The sequence below is a fragment of the Monodelphis domestica genome, chromosome 1 (assembly GCF_027887165.1).
Source record: "Monodelphis domestica isolate mMonDom1 chromosome 1, mMonDom1.pri, whole genome shotgun sequence".
Classification (NCBI taxonomy): domain Eukaryota; kingdom Metazoa; phylum Chordata; class Mammalia; order Didelphimorphia; family Didelphidae; genus Monodelphis; species Monodelphis domestica.
This window is the reverse complement of record NC_077227.1, coordinates 759,997,562-760,012,921: the sequence shown is the minus strand read 5'-3', so window position 1 is coordinate 760,012,921 and position 15,360 is coordinate 759,997,562. Positions and strand designations below refer to the sequence as shown.

The 15,360-nt window shown below is 47.2% G+C and overlaps 1 protein-coding gene across 6 annotated transcripts in view; it reads right to left on the bottom strand.

Annotated features, from left to right (window-relative positions):
- LOC103097644 (zinc finger protein OZF-like) overlaps positions 1 to 14,811 on the bottom strand; it is an 87,900-nt gene extending 73,089 nt beyond the window's left edge. For 3 of the 6 annotated variants that reach the window (XR_008918117.1, XM_056825172.1, XM_056825198.1), the window contains exons 1-2: positions 14,263 to 14,378; positions 13,353 to 13,404 (exon numbers count right to left, since the gene is read on the bottom strand). Coding sequence is in view for 5 of the 6 variants with exons in the window: in XM_056825172.1 (XP_056681150.1) it covers positions 13,353 to 13,385 (33 nt within the window). In the remaining variant the exon portion in view is untranslated. Of the gene's footprint in view, positions 1 to 13,352; positions 13,405 to 14,262; positions 14,379 to 14,582 lie in introns of those variants that run through there. The other 3 variants (XM_056825166.1, XM_056825187.1, XM_056825219.1) reach the window with 2 other exon arrangements.
- Between the last annotated feature and the right edge of the window lie 549 nt (positions 14,812 to 15,360).

Genomic DNA, 15,360 nt, shown 5'->3' with positions numbered 1-15,360 from the left:
ATGTGTCTGTGGCCCTGTTCTGTGTCCCAGAGCAGCCAGCTTCAGTGTGAGTCCTCACCGTGCCAGAGCCTGAGCCTCTCTGCCTCTCTCTTTACTAATAAATGTTCATCAATCTGGTAATGAGCCCCCAGATCAGTCTTTACTCCTGACACTGTAGAAGGCACCAGAAAGGAGAGAAGGTGCTCCACAGGGCTCGGGGACTCAGGAGGCAGCCCAGCTGACCCATCCTCGGAGAAGGCTGAGCTGATCTCGGATCATTTACTTATTGATCCTATTTACTAGGAACTTGTTTTTGTCTAGTAACTGCCCAAGTCCTGCTTCTCTGCCTCCTGCCTCGGCTCCACACTCAGCCAGCCTGTAATACGTGAAGCACAGAATGCAGCTCTTGGGCACTTCCATCACTCTTCTAGCCTCATTTCAAGGCATTAGCTGACTTTGGAAGGCTCAGGCGAGCCCCAGGGAGTCAGCTCTAGTCTTTCTCTGCCCCCATCCCATCTCAGACATGTCTGGTTGCTGCCCAAAGTCGGGTCCAGACCGCACACTGGACTCACACAAGAATCTCTTCTTAGTTCCAGGAGAGAAAGAGTGGTGAGACGTTGCTGGCCCCTTATTATTATTCCAATTAATCACAGAGTCCCTGATTATCCCAGCTGTATGACCAATGGTGGCCCTCTACCTTAGGATAGATATCACTTACCTTGTCCGTTTTTGGTTCTGTGAAGATTAAATTGAACTCTCCCCCAATGGTGAAAATTAAATTAACTCCCCTGCACATTTGTAGATTTAATCACCAAAACTGTAAATGTCCCACTTAATCATTTAGTGGGAAGGTTTGTGACCCACATGTGCAATAGAGGGTGATGAATCAGAATTAAACTGTCTGCTCCATGGCAGACCTAAAGCAAAGCTTCAATTGTGATTGGTAGACATAAAATTAGGGGAAGGCACAGGAAGTGACACAAAAGAAAGTGTCTTTCCTGTGGGGCAGAATCTTCTGAGATTCGTGGGAGAATAGTCTGAGATCTTCAGAGGGGTGAACCTGGACTTTGGCTTTGTCTGGAGTTCTGTGTTTGGGTTGGAGACTGGAGAAGAATCTGCTGACTGGACCTGAGACCCTGTTCCTGGTGAGACTGTTCTTATATCTCTTCCTTTGGACTGACACGTGGTGAGTGAAAAAGCTGACTCCTTTCCTGGGTTCTTCTGAAGAGACCAGCCTCAGGAGAGACCTACTTCTTGAGAGACATTTGCCCAGGTCCTCCCTTTGACGAGGCCTCTCTGGCTAAGGACTAACTCTCCCTGACCAGGTGGAGCCAGGGGCCAGGAGTAAATTACTTAGTGCTTGGGCTAGAGATCTTACCTTATTCTCTGTCTGATTTTACTTCACTCTTTCTATACTTTGTGAATAAATTATAAATAAATCTCTGGAATAAATTAAATCCTGGCAACCCTGTTTTAAATATAATCCAGCCCAACTTTTTATAAATAAATCCCTTTTTCACCCTTACAGTTCTGTGATCCCCCAAACCTATCAAAGAGATCTAGCCTTCTGCTTAGGGCAGCGATGGACAACTTTTTGACCTTGGCATGTCAAAATTTGCCAAAAAAAACAAGCATAACTCGGGTGGTGTCACGTCAAGAAAAAAATGTCCTTCTCAACATGCAACCCCATACTTATACTTCTCTGTGTGGAGCTACACCCACTTGTGTGTCATGGAAAATAGCTATGAGTGTCAGTGCTGACACCCATGTCATAGGTTCACCATCATGGTCTTAGGGTTTGGAGCATTAACAGAGACAAGGAACTGACTCCTTTTATTGACAGACATCATTTCTCTGCTTGTCTTCTTTGGAGAGCTGCCTCAGTTTACCCTTTGGTTAAATTTCACTCCCAACATCTGCAAATGTGAGCTTCACAATGTTGGACAGAACAGTAAATGTTCACTAATGAAGAGGAGACTGCAGTATTTTTAGGAAAAGGGCCCAAAGGTGTGAACCTTAAAAATTCTCAGACCCTACTTCATAAGGTTGGGTTAAGACCATTTCCCATTTTAAACAATGAAGGATCTTAGATCAGGAATGTGACACCTCTACTCCACCCCTACTTAAGCATACTTTAGGGGAAGATAAAGTTACAAACTCTTTGCTGAACAATGAAAGATACTTAAACCAATACTTATAGTAAGACAAAAAGTTCTTAAGCTGTGCCTATTTTTAGGACTAATACAAAAGGGTGCTAAGTACCTATAAAGGTCAGGCAACTTGTGAACTTACAAGGAGCAAAGAGGTGAGAAAACTTACTGAAGATTCTAGTCTACTCAGGTGTGAACTAAGAATGGTCTGTCCTTTGAAAAACGTCTACTGTGATTTGTAGATGGGAGAACTTAGGGGAGGTGACATAGGAGAAAATTCCCTTTATAAAGAGAGAAAAAGCTGAGTCTTGGGACAGTCAGAAGAATCTCTCTGGAGAAGAATGACTGGCTGAACTGGTGTCTATATTCTTGCTTGGACAGATCTTGTGGTGAGTGATTAATGACTGACTGATCTCTCTCTTAAGGCTCAGGTCTAGACCTTTCGGCTAAGGCCCTTCATACTTATTCCTTTCTTATTCTCTCTCTCATTTTCTTAATTCCTCATTTGTATTAATTAAAATCTCTATAAAACCCAGCTGACTTGGGTATATTTAATAATTGGGAATATTTCCCTGGCGACCACCTTATATTTGATTTAAAACAAGACACTGTCTTGAAACCATATTTTCTGTGGTCACATTTTACTCATCCACTCTTATATCGACTACAGTTTATGGTTTCCACTCTTTTAATCATTACAAAGGGAAGAGATCCTTTGCTTCTTGAATAACCCAAGTAGCAGAAATAAAAGTGTGAATAACTGAAGACAACAGAAGCAGCAGAAGAACGTCAGAGAGCAGAAAGAGGCTTCTTTTATAATCTACAGACAAGGAGAGCCTAATGCTGAAGACAAAGCAGAGGGGGTCATGGGAAGAATTGTGTGGCGTTCCATCTACTCCAGGATGATGCTTCTTGTGGTGGACTGAGGGACCACAAAGGAGAAGAGGGGGATACACAGAGGGCATCTGTGACATGTGAACACTAAGTCACTTGCTAAAATGAGTGATAACTCCAGAACACAAAACGAAGTAAAAGTGTTGGCAAGTCATTCTCAAAAGTGGGTAACCACTCAGTCAGAAACGTGTGAATTCTCTTAAGAGTTCACACCCTCAGACACTGGTCAATCAGGAAACTGTGAAAATTTTATTGAGAAATTGACCATCAGAAGTTCAAAAGTCAGTCTCACAGACACTGCCCCCTGGGCAGTGCTAGATAACTCTGGAACCTCTGATTGTCTCCTGTGAAGAGAAGGGACAAGAAGGTACCATAAAAAGCAAGCCATTTAGTCCATAAAGTCCAACCATTAGTTTTAACCTTTACACATCTCAAGGACCAGACACTTTCATTCCCATTACCTCTAATTTAGCACCAGTTCTGAACTTCTGGGGATCTCACAAACGAGTAAAGACAGTCTTTGCCCTCCAGGAGCTCACAGTCCAGTGGGGGACGGAAATAGTACATAGACACATGGACACAAAGCAAGCTCTGTCTGGGAAAGGGAGGAATGGAAAGAATTAAGGCAATCTCACTAAGAGGGACAAGGGAACATTTCCTGTGGAAACTTTTTCACCTTTAGTTGGGACTTACAGGAAGTTTAAAGGGGTCAGTGATCTGAAAGGTGGAGGGAAATTATTACAGACATGAGGAGAAGCCACTAGAAATGCCTAGAACTAGATACAGCCAAATCACATGTTGGATGGGGTGCCAGATCTGGAGTCAGGAAGACGTGGGTTCTGTAATGGCGTTAAAAAATGTATGGGGTTAATATAAAAGATTGGACTGGATATCTAAGAATAGGGTCACCAGGAATTTAATTAATTCCAAAGAGATTTTTGTTAACAAATTTATTATAAAATACAGAGTGATAGTAAGAAAATCAGAGAGAACAGGATATCTAGCCTACACACTAAGTATTTTGCTCTGGCCCCTGGCTCAACCGAAGCAGGGCTAAGTATTCCTTAGTCAGAGGGGCCTTGGACTTGAGCCAAGGATCTGGGGATACACGAAGTCTTTCTCAATAGGTTAGGTCTCTCCTAAGGCTAGTCCCTTCAGAAAATCCAGGAAAGGAGTCAGCCTTTTTCACTCACCCACCTTGTAGTTCAAAGGGAGAGATTTATGAACAGTCACACCAGCTCCAAGAACTCAGGACCAGTAAGCAGATTCTTTCACCAGCCTTGAACTCAGTACTCCAGAACCCCCACAGGAAGTTGTAACTCCTTTTTAAAGACACTTCTTTTGCATCACTTCCTGTGCCTTTGGCCACCTTTACATGACCCCAAAACAGCTGAACTTTTGCTTAGAACTGCCCAAGGGGGGCAGTCAGTCGATTCTGATTCATCACCCAATATCTCACACATGGGTCACAGATCTCCCCTACTCAAATGATTATGGAGTTTACATTTTTCGTGATTAAATGTATAAATGGGCAGGGGAGATTTAATTTCATTTTCACAATCAGGGGAGTGTTAATTTAATCTTCACAGTTCAAATGTGACCTCAGTCACTTCCTAGCTATGTGATCCTGGGTAAGTCACTTAACTGACTGACTAGCCCTCATCACTCATTTATCTTAGAACAGATCCTAAGATGGAAGGTAAGGTTTAAAAAACAAAAAAATCTTTTCCATTTTGGGGCAGTGAGGTGACTCTGTGAATAGAGAACTAGAACTAGAGACAGAAGGTCCTGGGTTCAAATATGACCTCTGACACTTACTACTATGTGACCCTGGGTAAGCAACTTACCCCCAATTGCCTACCTCTTAGTCATCTTCTGCCTCACAACAGATGCTTACCATCAATTCTAAGACAGAAAAGTAAGGGATTTTTTCTAAAGTTTGCAGCTGAAGGAATCCAGGAGGCCAGGTTCCTAGATGCAAGAATAACGGCCAAGGAGTAATGAATAAGAAAACAAGAAACAGGGCTTTGAACACCAAACAAAATGTTTTCCATTTGATCCTAGAACAGCAGTTCTCAACCTCTCAATTTCTAGCAATGAGATTACATAATGCATATCAGGTATTTACATTCTGAATCATAACTGTAGCAAAATTACAGTTTTGAAGTAGGCACCAAAATAATTTTTTGGTTTGGGGTCACTGCAACATGAGGAACTGTATTGCAGGGTCACTGCATTAGAAAGGTTAAGAACCACTGTCCTAGAGGGAATAGGGAGCCACCAAGTTTTATGGAGTACAAGAGTGACATGATCAGAATTCAGCCGTAGGGAAATCACTCTGGTGGGAGAATGGAGCAGGCCTTGGAGTGGGGAGAGTCTTGTGGCAGACAGACCCAGCAGCAGGTTGTCTTAATAGTCCAGGAGGGAGGTGATGTCGGCCTCCACAAGGAGGATGGCAGTGACACAGGACAGAAGGGAGCATATTGGAGAGATACTGCAAAGGGGAAACTGACTGGTCCTGGTGCCATATTGGATATCGGGGTAAGGGATAGTGAGGAGTCAAGGGGGACTCCCTGATTTTGAGCCTGAAAGGACAAGGAAGATATAGCTTTAGAGAAGATGGGGGTTCTGTCTAGGTGAGAGAGAACAATGTGTTTGGAACACACTGAGCTCAAGATGTCTCCTGGTCACCTAGTGTGAAATCCCTATAAGGAAATTTGACATGAAAGACGGGAAGTCAACAAAGAGATTGGGGCACAAAATGTAGATCTGAGACTCATCAGCAGAGAGATGGTGCTTCCATCCCACGTAGCTGATGAGATCACCAAGTAAAGAAGTCCAGATGGAGAAGAGTAGAGGGCCAAAGACAGGGCCGGAGGAACTCCTTCACCCTAACCCTACTGTTACAAGACACACAATCACAAGTCAGAGAGGCAGGAGAGAGAGGGAGAGAGAGAGAGGGAGAGAGAGAGAAGGGGAGAGAGAGAGAGAGAGAAAGAGAGAGATGGGGGGGGGGGGAGAGAGAGAGCTCGCAAAGTCCTAAAACCATAGAGAGAAGAGAATATCAAAGAGGAGAGAGAAGGCCAAAAGCAGCAAAGGCTACAGACAGGTGTGAAAGAGGCATGAAGAGAGGTTTTGCAGGACAAGCCAGGCATGCAGACCAAGGTGACCTGTCAGTCAAGAAGAAGATTCCAAACAAAATGTTCCCAGAACAGGCAGTTGAAGCTGGCCAGGGGGAGGAACTGAGACTTTGGCTCTCTGGGGTTACTGACTAAAGGAGAAACCTCTTCTCTGGGTTTCTGATCTGGGCAGAGAGAGACCTTTGGGGTTTGCTAGTCTAGACCTGAATTCCTCAAGCAGAGATTGTCTGACTGAAGAAGAAAGAAGATTTAACTGTTGTCCTCCATCTCTCTGGCTGTCTCTGTGTGATAGCTGTGACAAAACTGACATTTCCCACACCCTGCTAATTCTCCTCATAGATTAGGGACACCCTCATGCCCTTCACTTCAATCCCCATCCTGTTTGTTCCCTGTAGCAGTCCACACCTATCTAGGGACAAGGGAAACAGAATGTAAAGATTGTCTTAGAAGAGAGCATGCTCAGTCTTGTGCATGGCTAGGAAAGCCTCTGACCCTTGACCCCAGCTTCCCCCAGATTAAGCAGGAAAACAGGTTTCTTTGTGCTCACCTGGCTAAGACAAACCACACCTATACCTTGTCATTAACCAATGATAATCATCCCTATGTATTGTGTATATTTGCATATCAAAGACATTAAAAGCAAGGGCCACAGCAATCTCCACCCTCTTCCTCTCTTGGATCTCAGCTCTCACTGATGCCTGTCCTTGCTGGAGCTTGGCCTCTGGCCAAGCTCCATCTTTAATTCCTTTCCTTCTTTATCTCTCTCACCTGGGACCTGGCCTTCGGCCAGGCACTTTCTTTTCTCTATCATGCCTCCAACCTGCGTGGTATTAAATTTGGATCACTGGACGGGAATTAGCCTTTCGGAAAGAAGTCCACTGATCGGAGTATTGCTGTGGCTCCATTAATATTAATAAGGCCTGGTTTCTGACTCATTTCTGCCACCTCATATCTCTAACTTGGCTCCGCCATGCCCCTCGCGGTATCCAAAATTCTATCCTTCCTCTATCTTTCTACCTTGTGGCTTCTCGCGGGTTTGGGAAGCCTCATTCCCAATAAACCCCCTTACTTGCGAACAGAAGAGTGAAGAATGATTTCTTTGAAATTCTCATAGTTCCCCTGAGTTGCTCAGAAGGTGGCTGACTAAGAGTGGGAGAGGGGAAAGGGAGGCATGGGTGGATACTGGGAGGTGAAGGGAGGAGAAGGGTAGGAAATATATTGATTTTCGGGATCAACAGACAAACCCCAGAGAGCACCCCCTCTAGCAGCATCTCTCCATCTCTCTCTCTCAGAAAATACTTCTATCTCCATTACAACTAGGCAGCCTCAGGTGTCCCCTAGCAGCTCAAAGTGAAGCCAGAGTATCCAGTTGCCACAACCAGAAATATAGTACCACACAGATAACCTGTTTTATTATGATTGGCACCTCACAGTTTGACTGAACCCTACAATCCTGTGAAAGGCAGAGCAGTAAAGGAAGAAAGTAACAACGTTCAAACAAGTTGTTTTTGGAGTGGTGGTCATTGCTGCCATTACATGTTTTTGGGTCTACCACATCCTGTATAGCAAAATAACCCATATAGTAGTGGAAACTATTGATTATGTTGGTGACATAACAATGTCGCTCTTGCAGTTGCCATTCCAAAATGAACTGGTCCTGGGTCAAGCGTATGTACTATAGTCATGGCTGTCCTTCAACCTATGACTCAACTGAAAAAGATCTTTAGGAAATGGGTTCGAATCAAGAAAACATGTGAAACCCAGTGGAATTGCGTGTTGGCTATGGGGGAGGGGGGAGGAAAAGAAAATGATCTTTGTCTTCAATTAATAATGTTTTGAAATGACCAAATAAAATATTGTTAAAAAAAAAGAAAAAGAAAAGATCTTTAGGTTTGTGGCTCCACTCAAGGCAGATAAGATTATGGCCATTGATGACAACCTAGAAAAGATGATTAAGGCTGTGTTTGAACAACTGATTAAGGAAAAGTGCTAGATTTAGTTGTGGACAAGGGCAATGGCCAAACAGAGAATGTAACTAAGGAAAATGGAGATGACAATGAGAACAAGCCCAAAAGTGACCCTGAAAAGATCTGTCCACTGAAAGAGGTCACCAAATTAGCCAGTAATGCTGGTGTGCTGCACTCCAAAGCCCATAGACAATTCTCCATGCAGGAACTTAAATCCATAAAGCGCCATTTCCCTAAATTTGTAGAGAATCTCTTCAAATCTCAGAATGAGCTTAAATGGGCTTTCAGGATCTTTGATCCAGATTTCGAAAATGTAGAGTTCCTATTGTCAGAACTGTTCAGTCCCCATGAACAAAGGCAATTCTTGGAGAAGACTAGATCTGACAGCAATTTAACTAGCTGGCCACTGTAGAGCAAAGGGTGGATATGGACTTTGCTAACCCCACTTGCATGTCCTTCCTAAAAAGGTGCAGGGAGGATTCCTACAGGCCATAAAGCAATGCTGTTCAAAACCAAATGTATGGCTTAAGTTTGACAAGATAAGGTAGAATAAAGGGGAACATCCTGCCATATACATAGACCATCTGTCAGAGAAGGCAGATTCCATCTTAGGTCTAGAAGCTGATAGCGAGGAATTGGCTAGCCATGTCCATAGGCAATTTCTAAGGGGATGCACACCAAATTTGAAAACATTTTTCAAACACTATTTCCCCATATATGATTCTGTTACTTTGATCAAATTGAGAGAGGCATTATCTTACCTACATGAGAATAATTCAGAACAAAGTAAGCAAGTTCAAGATCTTAAGGAAAAGTTAGAGAGGACAGAGAATACTCTTAAAGAAAAGGAGATTGAAGAAATGAAGAATATGAACACGGTTAGGACTTTCACGACATCTAGTCACAAGATACCTGGTTACAAGGAAAGACCAGTGCAAAGACAGACTAGGGAGAGTTTCTTTTGCCACAGGAAAGGTCACTGGATTAGAAATTGTTTTTTTAAAGAAGAAACATGAGACCAATGACAAGAACACCCAAAATACACAAATTAGATACAAGAAGTCTACTTGTTCACATTGCAAATTAAAGTCCTCAAAGCAAACTGATGATTTGCAAGAGATGCAAAACGCAATTAACTCTGGAGCTAAGCCTAAATACTAAGATATGGTTAGTAACGACTTATGAAGCCAGGCCAATAAGATATATAGTGTGACTAATGAAGATAGAAGAAATAATGAGAATGAGGCTCCAGTTGAAAATAGTAGAAAAAAGTTGGGAAATAGTGAAAATTCAGTGCAAGAAAGTGAATCTGTACGTGATAGCCATTGCAATGACGTAAGAAAAAGGCAGAGACAGATTACAGAAATTGGGGAAGAAATTGAGGAAATAAAATCTCAAATACTAAATGAGATGGAAGATGTTAAGATGACTTGTACAGTAACTAAACAGGAAAAGTCTGTAAAGGAAATAAAATCATTCCTAGAGAACTTTTTCCACTGTAGAGTGGATAATGGGATTGAATTATGCAAAAGAAAAAGGAAGAATAAGTCACAAGGACTCAAGCAAAAGTTTGTGACAGATACAAAGACACATAATTTCAATTCCCTAAAGGTTACATTTGCTAAAGACTAGAGACAGAAGGTCCTTGGTTCAAATCTGGCCTCAGACACTTCCCAGCTGTGTGACCCTGGGCAAGTCACTTGACCCCATTGCCTAGCCCTCACCACTCTTCTGCCTTGGAGGAAATACACAGTATTGACGCCAAGACGGAAGGTAAGGGTTTTTATAAAAAAAAAACAAAAAAACGACACTCATTGAATCCCTTACCTAAACCATTTTCCTAGAACCCATTCTTAGCTTAGCATCTAGGTAGACAGACTAGCTAAGATACGTTAGGATTTTGTCATTTTGGGGGGTAAGAATATTGTGAATGCTTCAGGGTTGAGTATAGATAGATTGAATCATGATAAAGGTAAATATCATTGAAAACTACAAGGTGCACTTATAGAATAAAAGGGGGGATTGTGGAAGAGGCATGAAGAGAGGATTTGCAGGACAAGCCCGGCACGCAGACCAAGGTGAAGGACCAGTCTGTCAGTCAGAAGAAAATTCCAAACAGAAAGTTCAAAGGAGAGGCAGCTGGAGCTGGCAGGGGGAGATGTACTGAGGAGACTTGGGGCTCTTGGGGGTCACTGACCAAGAGAGAAACCTCTTCTCTGGGTTCCTGACTAAAAAGAGACTGGCTTTTTCTGACCTAGGCAGAGAAAGGCCTTTGGGGTTTGGCAGAGATTAGACTTGAATTCCTCAAGCAGAGATTGTCTGACTGAAGAAGAAAGAAGATTTAACCGTTGTCCTCCATCTTTCTGGCTGTCTCTGTGTGATAGCTGTGACAACACTGACATTTCCCACACCCTGCTAATTCTCCTCATAGATTAGGGACACCCTCATCCCCTTCACCTCAACCCCCATCCTGTTTGTTCCCAATAAACCCCCTTACTTGAGAAAGGAAGAGTGAAGAATATTTCTCTGAACTCTCATTGTTCCCCTGAGTTGCTCAGAAGGTGGCTGACCAAGAGTGGGGGAGGAGAAAGGGAGGTGTGGGTGGGAGGGAAGTGAAGGGGGAAGGGTAGGAAATATCTTGATTTATTAGCCATGAGGGACCAACAGACAAAGCCCAGTGAGCACCCCCTCTAGCAGCATCTCTCCATCTATCTCTCAGAAGTTCTTCTATTTCCATAACAAATATGCTTCCCAGAGGTTCCCCCCAGCTGCTCTCTAGTCTGCAAGCCAGAGAATCCAGAACCAGAACCAGGAATAGCCCCACACAGATTATCCATTGATTACACAGCATTGAGAGGAGGAGGATTGAGGAGGTGCATAGAGAAGAGCATCAGGAGACGAGGTCCGGAGGAGAAGACAAAGCCTGAGAAGATGGAGAGAGGAAGGAGGCCTACCCTGACATGGAAGGGGGTTCCACTGATGAAGGTTCCTTTGGGTAAAGGGAGACGAGGACTCACATGGAGGTCAGAGACTTAGTGCCTGCAATCTACCTGTCCTGGGGGGGTGTCCAGTGTATCATTTGGAGCACGGGGAGAGCTCTGACCCAGGGACCAGATTTCCAGGCCAATGTAGAACATGGAGAGCTTAACTGTGACCAGTGAAAGCTGAAACGTCTGCGGAATCTCAAAGCTCTGCTCTTCGGAGCACATCCATTTACTAACGGCTGACGACTGCCTGGCCAATATGGACCAGGCGCTTTCCTGGGCTGGACCTCAAAATCAGGGGAAGAGACTGACCTACCTTCAAAGAGATGAATTAAATCAGACCAATGAAGGCAAAGGAAACAATCCAGTGTGGGGTCGTCTGCTTTCTAACTGGAGAAAAGATTAGGGAAGGGCCAAGTCGGGATGGGGAAGAGGGACGGAGGAAGTTCCCTGAAAGGGGTCTGACTCCTTCCCAATAGCTGTGAGCAATGAAAAGAACCAGGAAGCCAGAACTGATGGATCAATACGGACCCAGTTTGCAGATGAGACCCAGGGAGGGCCTGAGACTGACAATGAGGAGAAAACTCCTTCCAGCAGGCTCAGGATCTGACTGTGCTTCTGGTCAACCTCAGCTCAGCTAAGCAGCAGGCACAGGCGGGCCAGTTTCCCAGCCAGGCAGGAAGAGGCTCACATCATGTAATGCCCAACGAAAGATCAGCCATAGCAGGGAAAATGGTGAAAAGGAGCCAGGATAGCTGGGGAGCAGCACAGCAGAGCTCAGAGCAGGGCACAAGCCAGCCGTCGTCCTAAACCTGGGGTTCTGGTAGGACAAGAAGGAGATAAAGCAATGGGACAGGCTAAAGGAAGTCCCTCCTGTCAAGGGGCAAACCAGCGATTTGGGAGAATATTCCTTATTTGGTAAAAGCTGCGAAGAAAACTGGTGGGAAATGGGGCTCAGAGCATAAGCCTACACCATCCTCTACTGGACAGGGTTTAAGGAAATGTGAGCTTAATGTGAAAGATCGCAGGATCAGAAGGGAGGAGAGAGACAGCTCAGACACACCTCACAGCGACAGGAAGATGGTGTAGAATAAGAGAACAAAGAATCTTGTCAGACTTTACTGAGCAACTACATAAACTATGTTTCCTGATTAGTCATTTGTGGAAGAAATCTCAAACCAAAGAAAATGAAAGGAAGGAAAAAAGGAACCATGTTTTGGTCTGAGCTCAGAGTACATCAGTTCTCTCTCGGGCATGTGAAGATAGCATTAACTCTCCTGTTTCCTATTTTTAGCTAATCAAATAAAAAACTAAAACACCTTTACTGAACACTAACTAAGGGAGGTCACAAGCCACTGACTAAAGTGGGTGACAGCCCCAAAGTGGGGGAAGTGACAGAAAGTACTGTGGAAAAAGGACTATAAAAACCAATGGACGACAACTCCACCAACAATGCATGAGCGTACCAGCATCCACAAATCTGCAAAGTGATCACTTTCTTTGGCCTGTGCTGGCACAATGGCCAAATGGGCAGCCATGAGAGGGTGCTTCAGAGGTGTTTTACTTTGGAGTTCAAGGACCCAAATGCTTATTCCATCTCCAGATAGAGTAAATTACCAAAAAAGTGGAAAAGTTCAATTCCTTAAAACAGAAAAACTTCTGCACAGAACCTTTACTTCTGCTTGCCTCAGTTTCCCCAACAATGAAATGAGGAGAATAAGAACGTTCACCCCAGAGCGCTGTTACACAGACTGCTGAAAGCAAATTTTAGCAGACCTCGAAGCCCTCCAGGCTGTCTGTGTCCCATTCTTTGTCCCTGAGCCTTCGGGACAAGCCCAGAACATCTCCCTCAGGACCCCCCAACCCTACATGCACAGAAAACTACCAGAACGTCAGGAAGTCGCCCCTTTCTCTGCAGACTGTCCCAGCAGGGAAGGACTAGAGCAAGGAGGAATCTACTGCCCAGAGAAGGCCTGAGGCAGCTGCTGGCTCTGCTCGAGAGCCCTCGAAGCTCCTCTCCTGGCAAAAAGGCCCCATTTCTGTGTGAGGCTCTTCCTGGGCTCCCCCCAACTCCTGGGACTCCCTCTGGGTCAGGGAGGGGGGTGTCACCCTCTGGGGTGGATACAACAGCCAAGGGGGGCTCTCGGGGGCTCCTGACCTCTAGGATTCTGGCTGTCCCTGGCAGGGACGCCGACCATCCCTCCAACAGGCTCCCCTGGGGGGCCGGAATGCACTTACCTGGGCTGGGAGTCTGTCCGTCTGCAGGGCCATCCCGGGCACTCCAGGCTCCCTGTGGAGGCAGCAAAGCAGCCCCAGTGAGTCCCCTGTGAAGCTCCCCCGGATTTCCCGGACTCAGTTCCCCCCTCACGGTCCTGCCCCCCCTTTAGGGCCCCTGAATGGAGCTCTGGCCACAGCTCTGCCCACCAGACCTCCCTGCTCTGCCCTCTGAGCAGCCTGAGGGTGCCTGGAGCCCCTCCTGGGCCCCCCCCCCGTCCCCCTCCCTCTTTCCCATCATCCTCTCTGCCTCAGGGCTCCCTCTCTGACCAATTACTCTGGCTGGACCCTAAAGGGAAATGGAGCCGGAGAGCCCCCAACAACACAGGAAGGGTCTGAGGCCAGACTGGAACCCGGGACCTCCCCATGCAGACCCAGCACCCTCCCAGGAGCGCCCTCTTCTTCCCTCTGGTCCCCCCTCAAATTTCCCAGGATGCTCTTCGTCCTCCCAGCCCTAATGGCCCCTCCCCCTCCCCCTGTGCCCCGGACTCATCAGCCACTTGGCCAGGAGCACCTTCTCTGGCTGTCCCTCCCCTGCTCACACCACTGCCCTCCCGGCTTCCCTACAGTCCAAAGAACAATCTCGCCTCCTCCAGGAAGCCTCCTCCTCTTCACTCTCCGCTCTCTCTCTCTGGTCTTTACTGCCGGTTTAGACTGAATAGACCGTACTTGGGGTGCCTGAGGCAGGAGCTGGGAGGCAGGACTCCTGGGTCCTGACAGGACCAACAAAACTGCATCTGGTACTGCCCCGCCCCCTCCCGGAACACCCCCTCCAGGCACATCGTTTTAACAAGAAAGAAGATCCCGAAGAGGAAGCCGGAGGCCACAGTCGACACCTGGGAGAGACCAGAGCAGGTCCCGGAATACAGCGTACCTCGCAGGCAATTCGAACCCTGCCCTGCCAGCCACCGGGTGCTGCGGCCCGACTTCCTTTCTGGCCCCAGCCAGCCCCACCCAGCTGCGGCGTCCCAGGACGTGGGCGGAGGGGCGGGGCTCTGGGCTCCAGGAGGCACAGGCGGGAGGGGGGCGGGCCCAGAGGGACTTCGACCTCAGTCCAGCCTAAGGGCCCCCACACTGCCGGCGGCTGTACCCTCGGAGCCGGAAGAGACGTGCTCCGCCTCCCGCTCCTCTACCTCCGGCCCCTCGCACTCGGGCCCGCCTTCCCGCTGTCCCCCGGCTCCCCGCGATAATTACCGAGGCTCCAGGCGCGGCGCGGAGGGAGTTCTATGGCCCGTTAAGGGGCCAAATCGGGAAGATCTCTAGAAGTGGAGGAGGAGGGGGGGGGAGGAGCCACCTTCACTTCCTGCTTCCCAGAGGCCTCCGCGCCGCCTGCTCTGGGCCTGGGGATGACCCTCCCCCTCTCCACTCCTCCCGCAGCTCCCTTTTGGGCTTCCAGTGTGATCTCCGCCTCCTCCTCCCTCCTCCACATTCCTTGCACAAGCTGCGGGCCCGCCCCTTCAATCCTCCTCACTCACTAAGGCCCCGCCCCGCCCCTTCGGTCCATCTCACTCACTGAGGCCCCGCCCCTTCTTTCATCCCATTGGCTGAGGCCCCGCCCGCCCTCCGCCCCCGCGCCTCCCAGGGCCTGCACTGCTGGGGCTTCCCAGGAAGACTCTCCCGGCAGGCGGCTCCTTTGGAGGAACAACCCAGCCCGGCCCTGTATGGACTCCTCCCGGAATAGAGCCGAGGATGCCCGCCGGACCCTCTCCGGGACACTCTCGCGGTGACCCCCGAGCTGGGAAGGCCCAAACCAGAGACCAGTTTCCTTTGGCTGTCCCTGCCGAGGCCTGAAGAAGGAACCGCCCGCAGAGCATTGCTGGCTCCCGCCAGGCGGGATTCGGGCCGGGAATGACAGCCAGCTGCCCTCTTAGGGAACCAGAGTAGGATGGAGCGTGCCAATAGCAAAGCGAAGAGAAGTCACATGATTGCTTCCAGGGACCAATCACAGCCCGGGCTACTAAAATCACTGGGG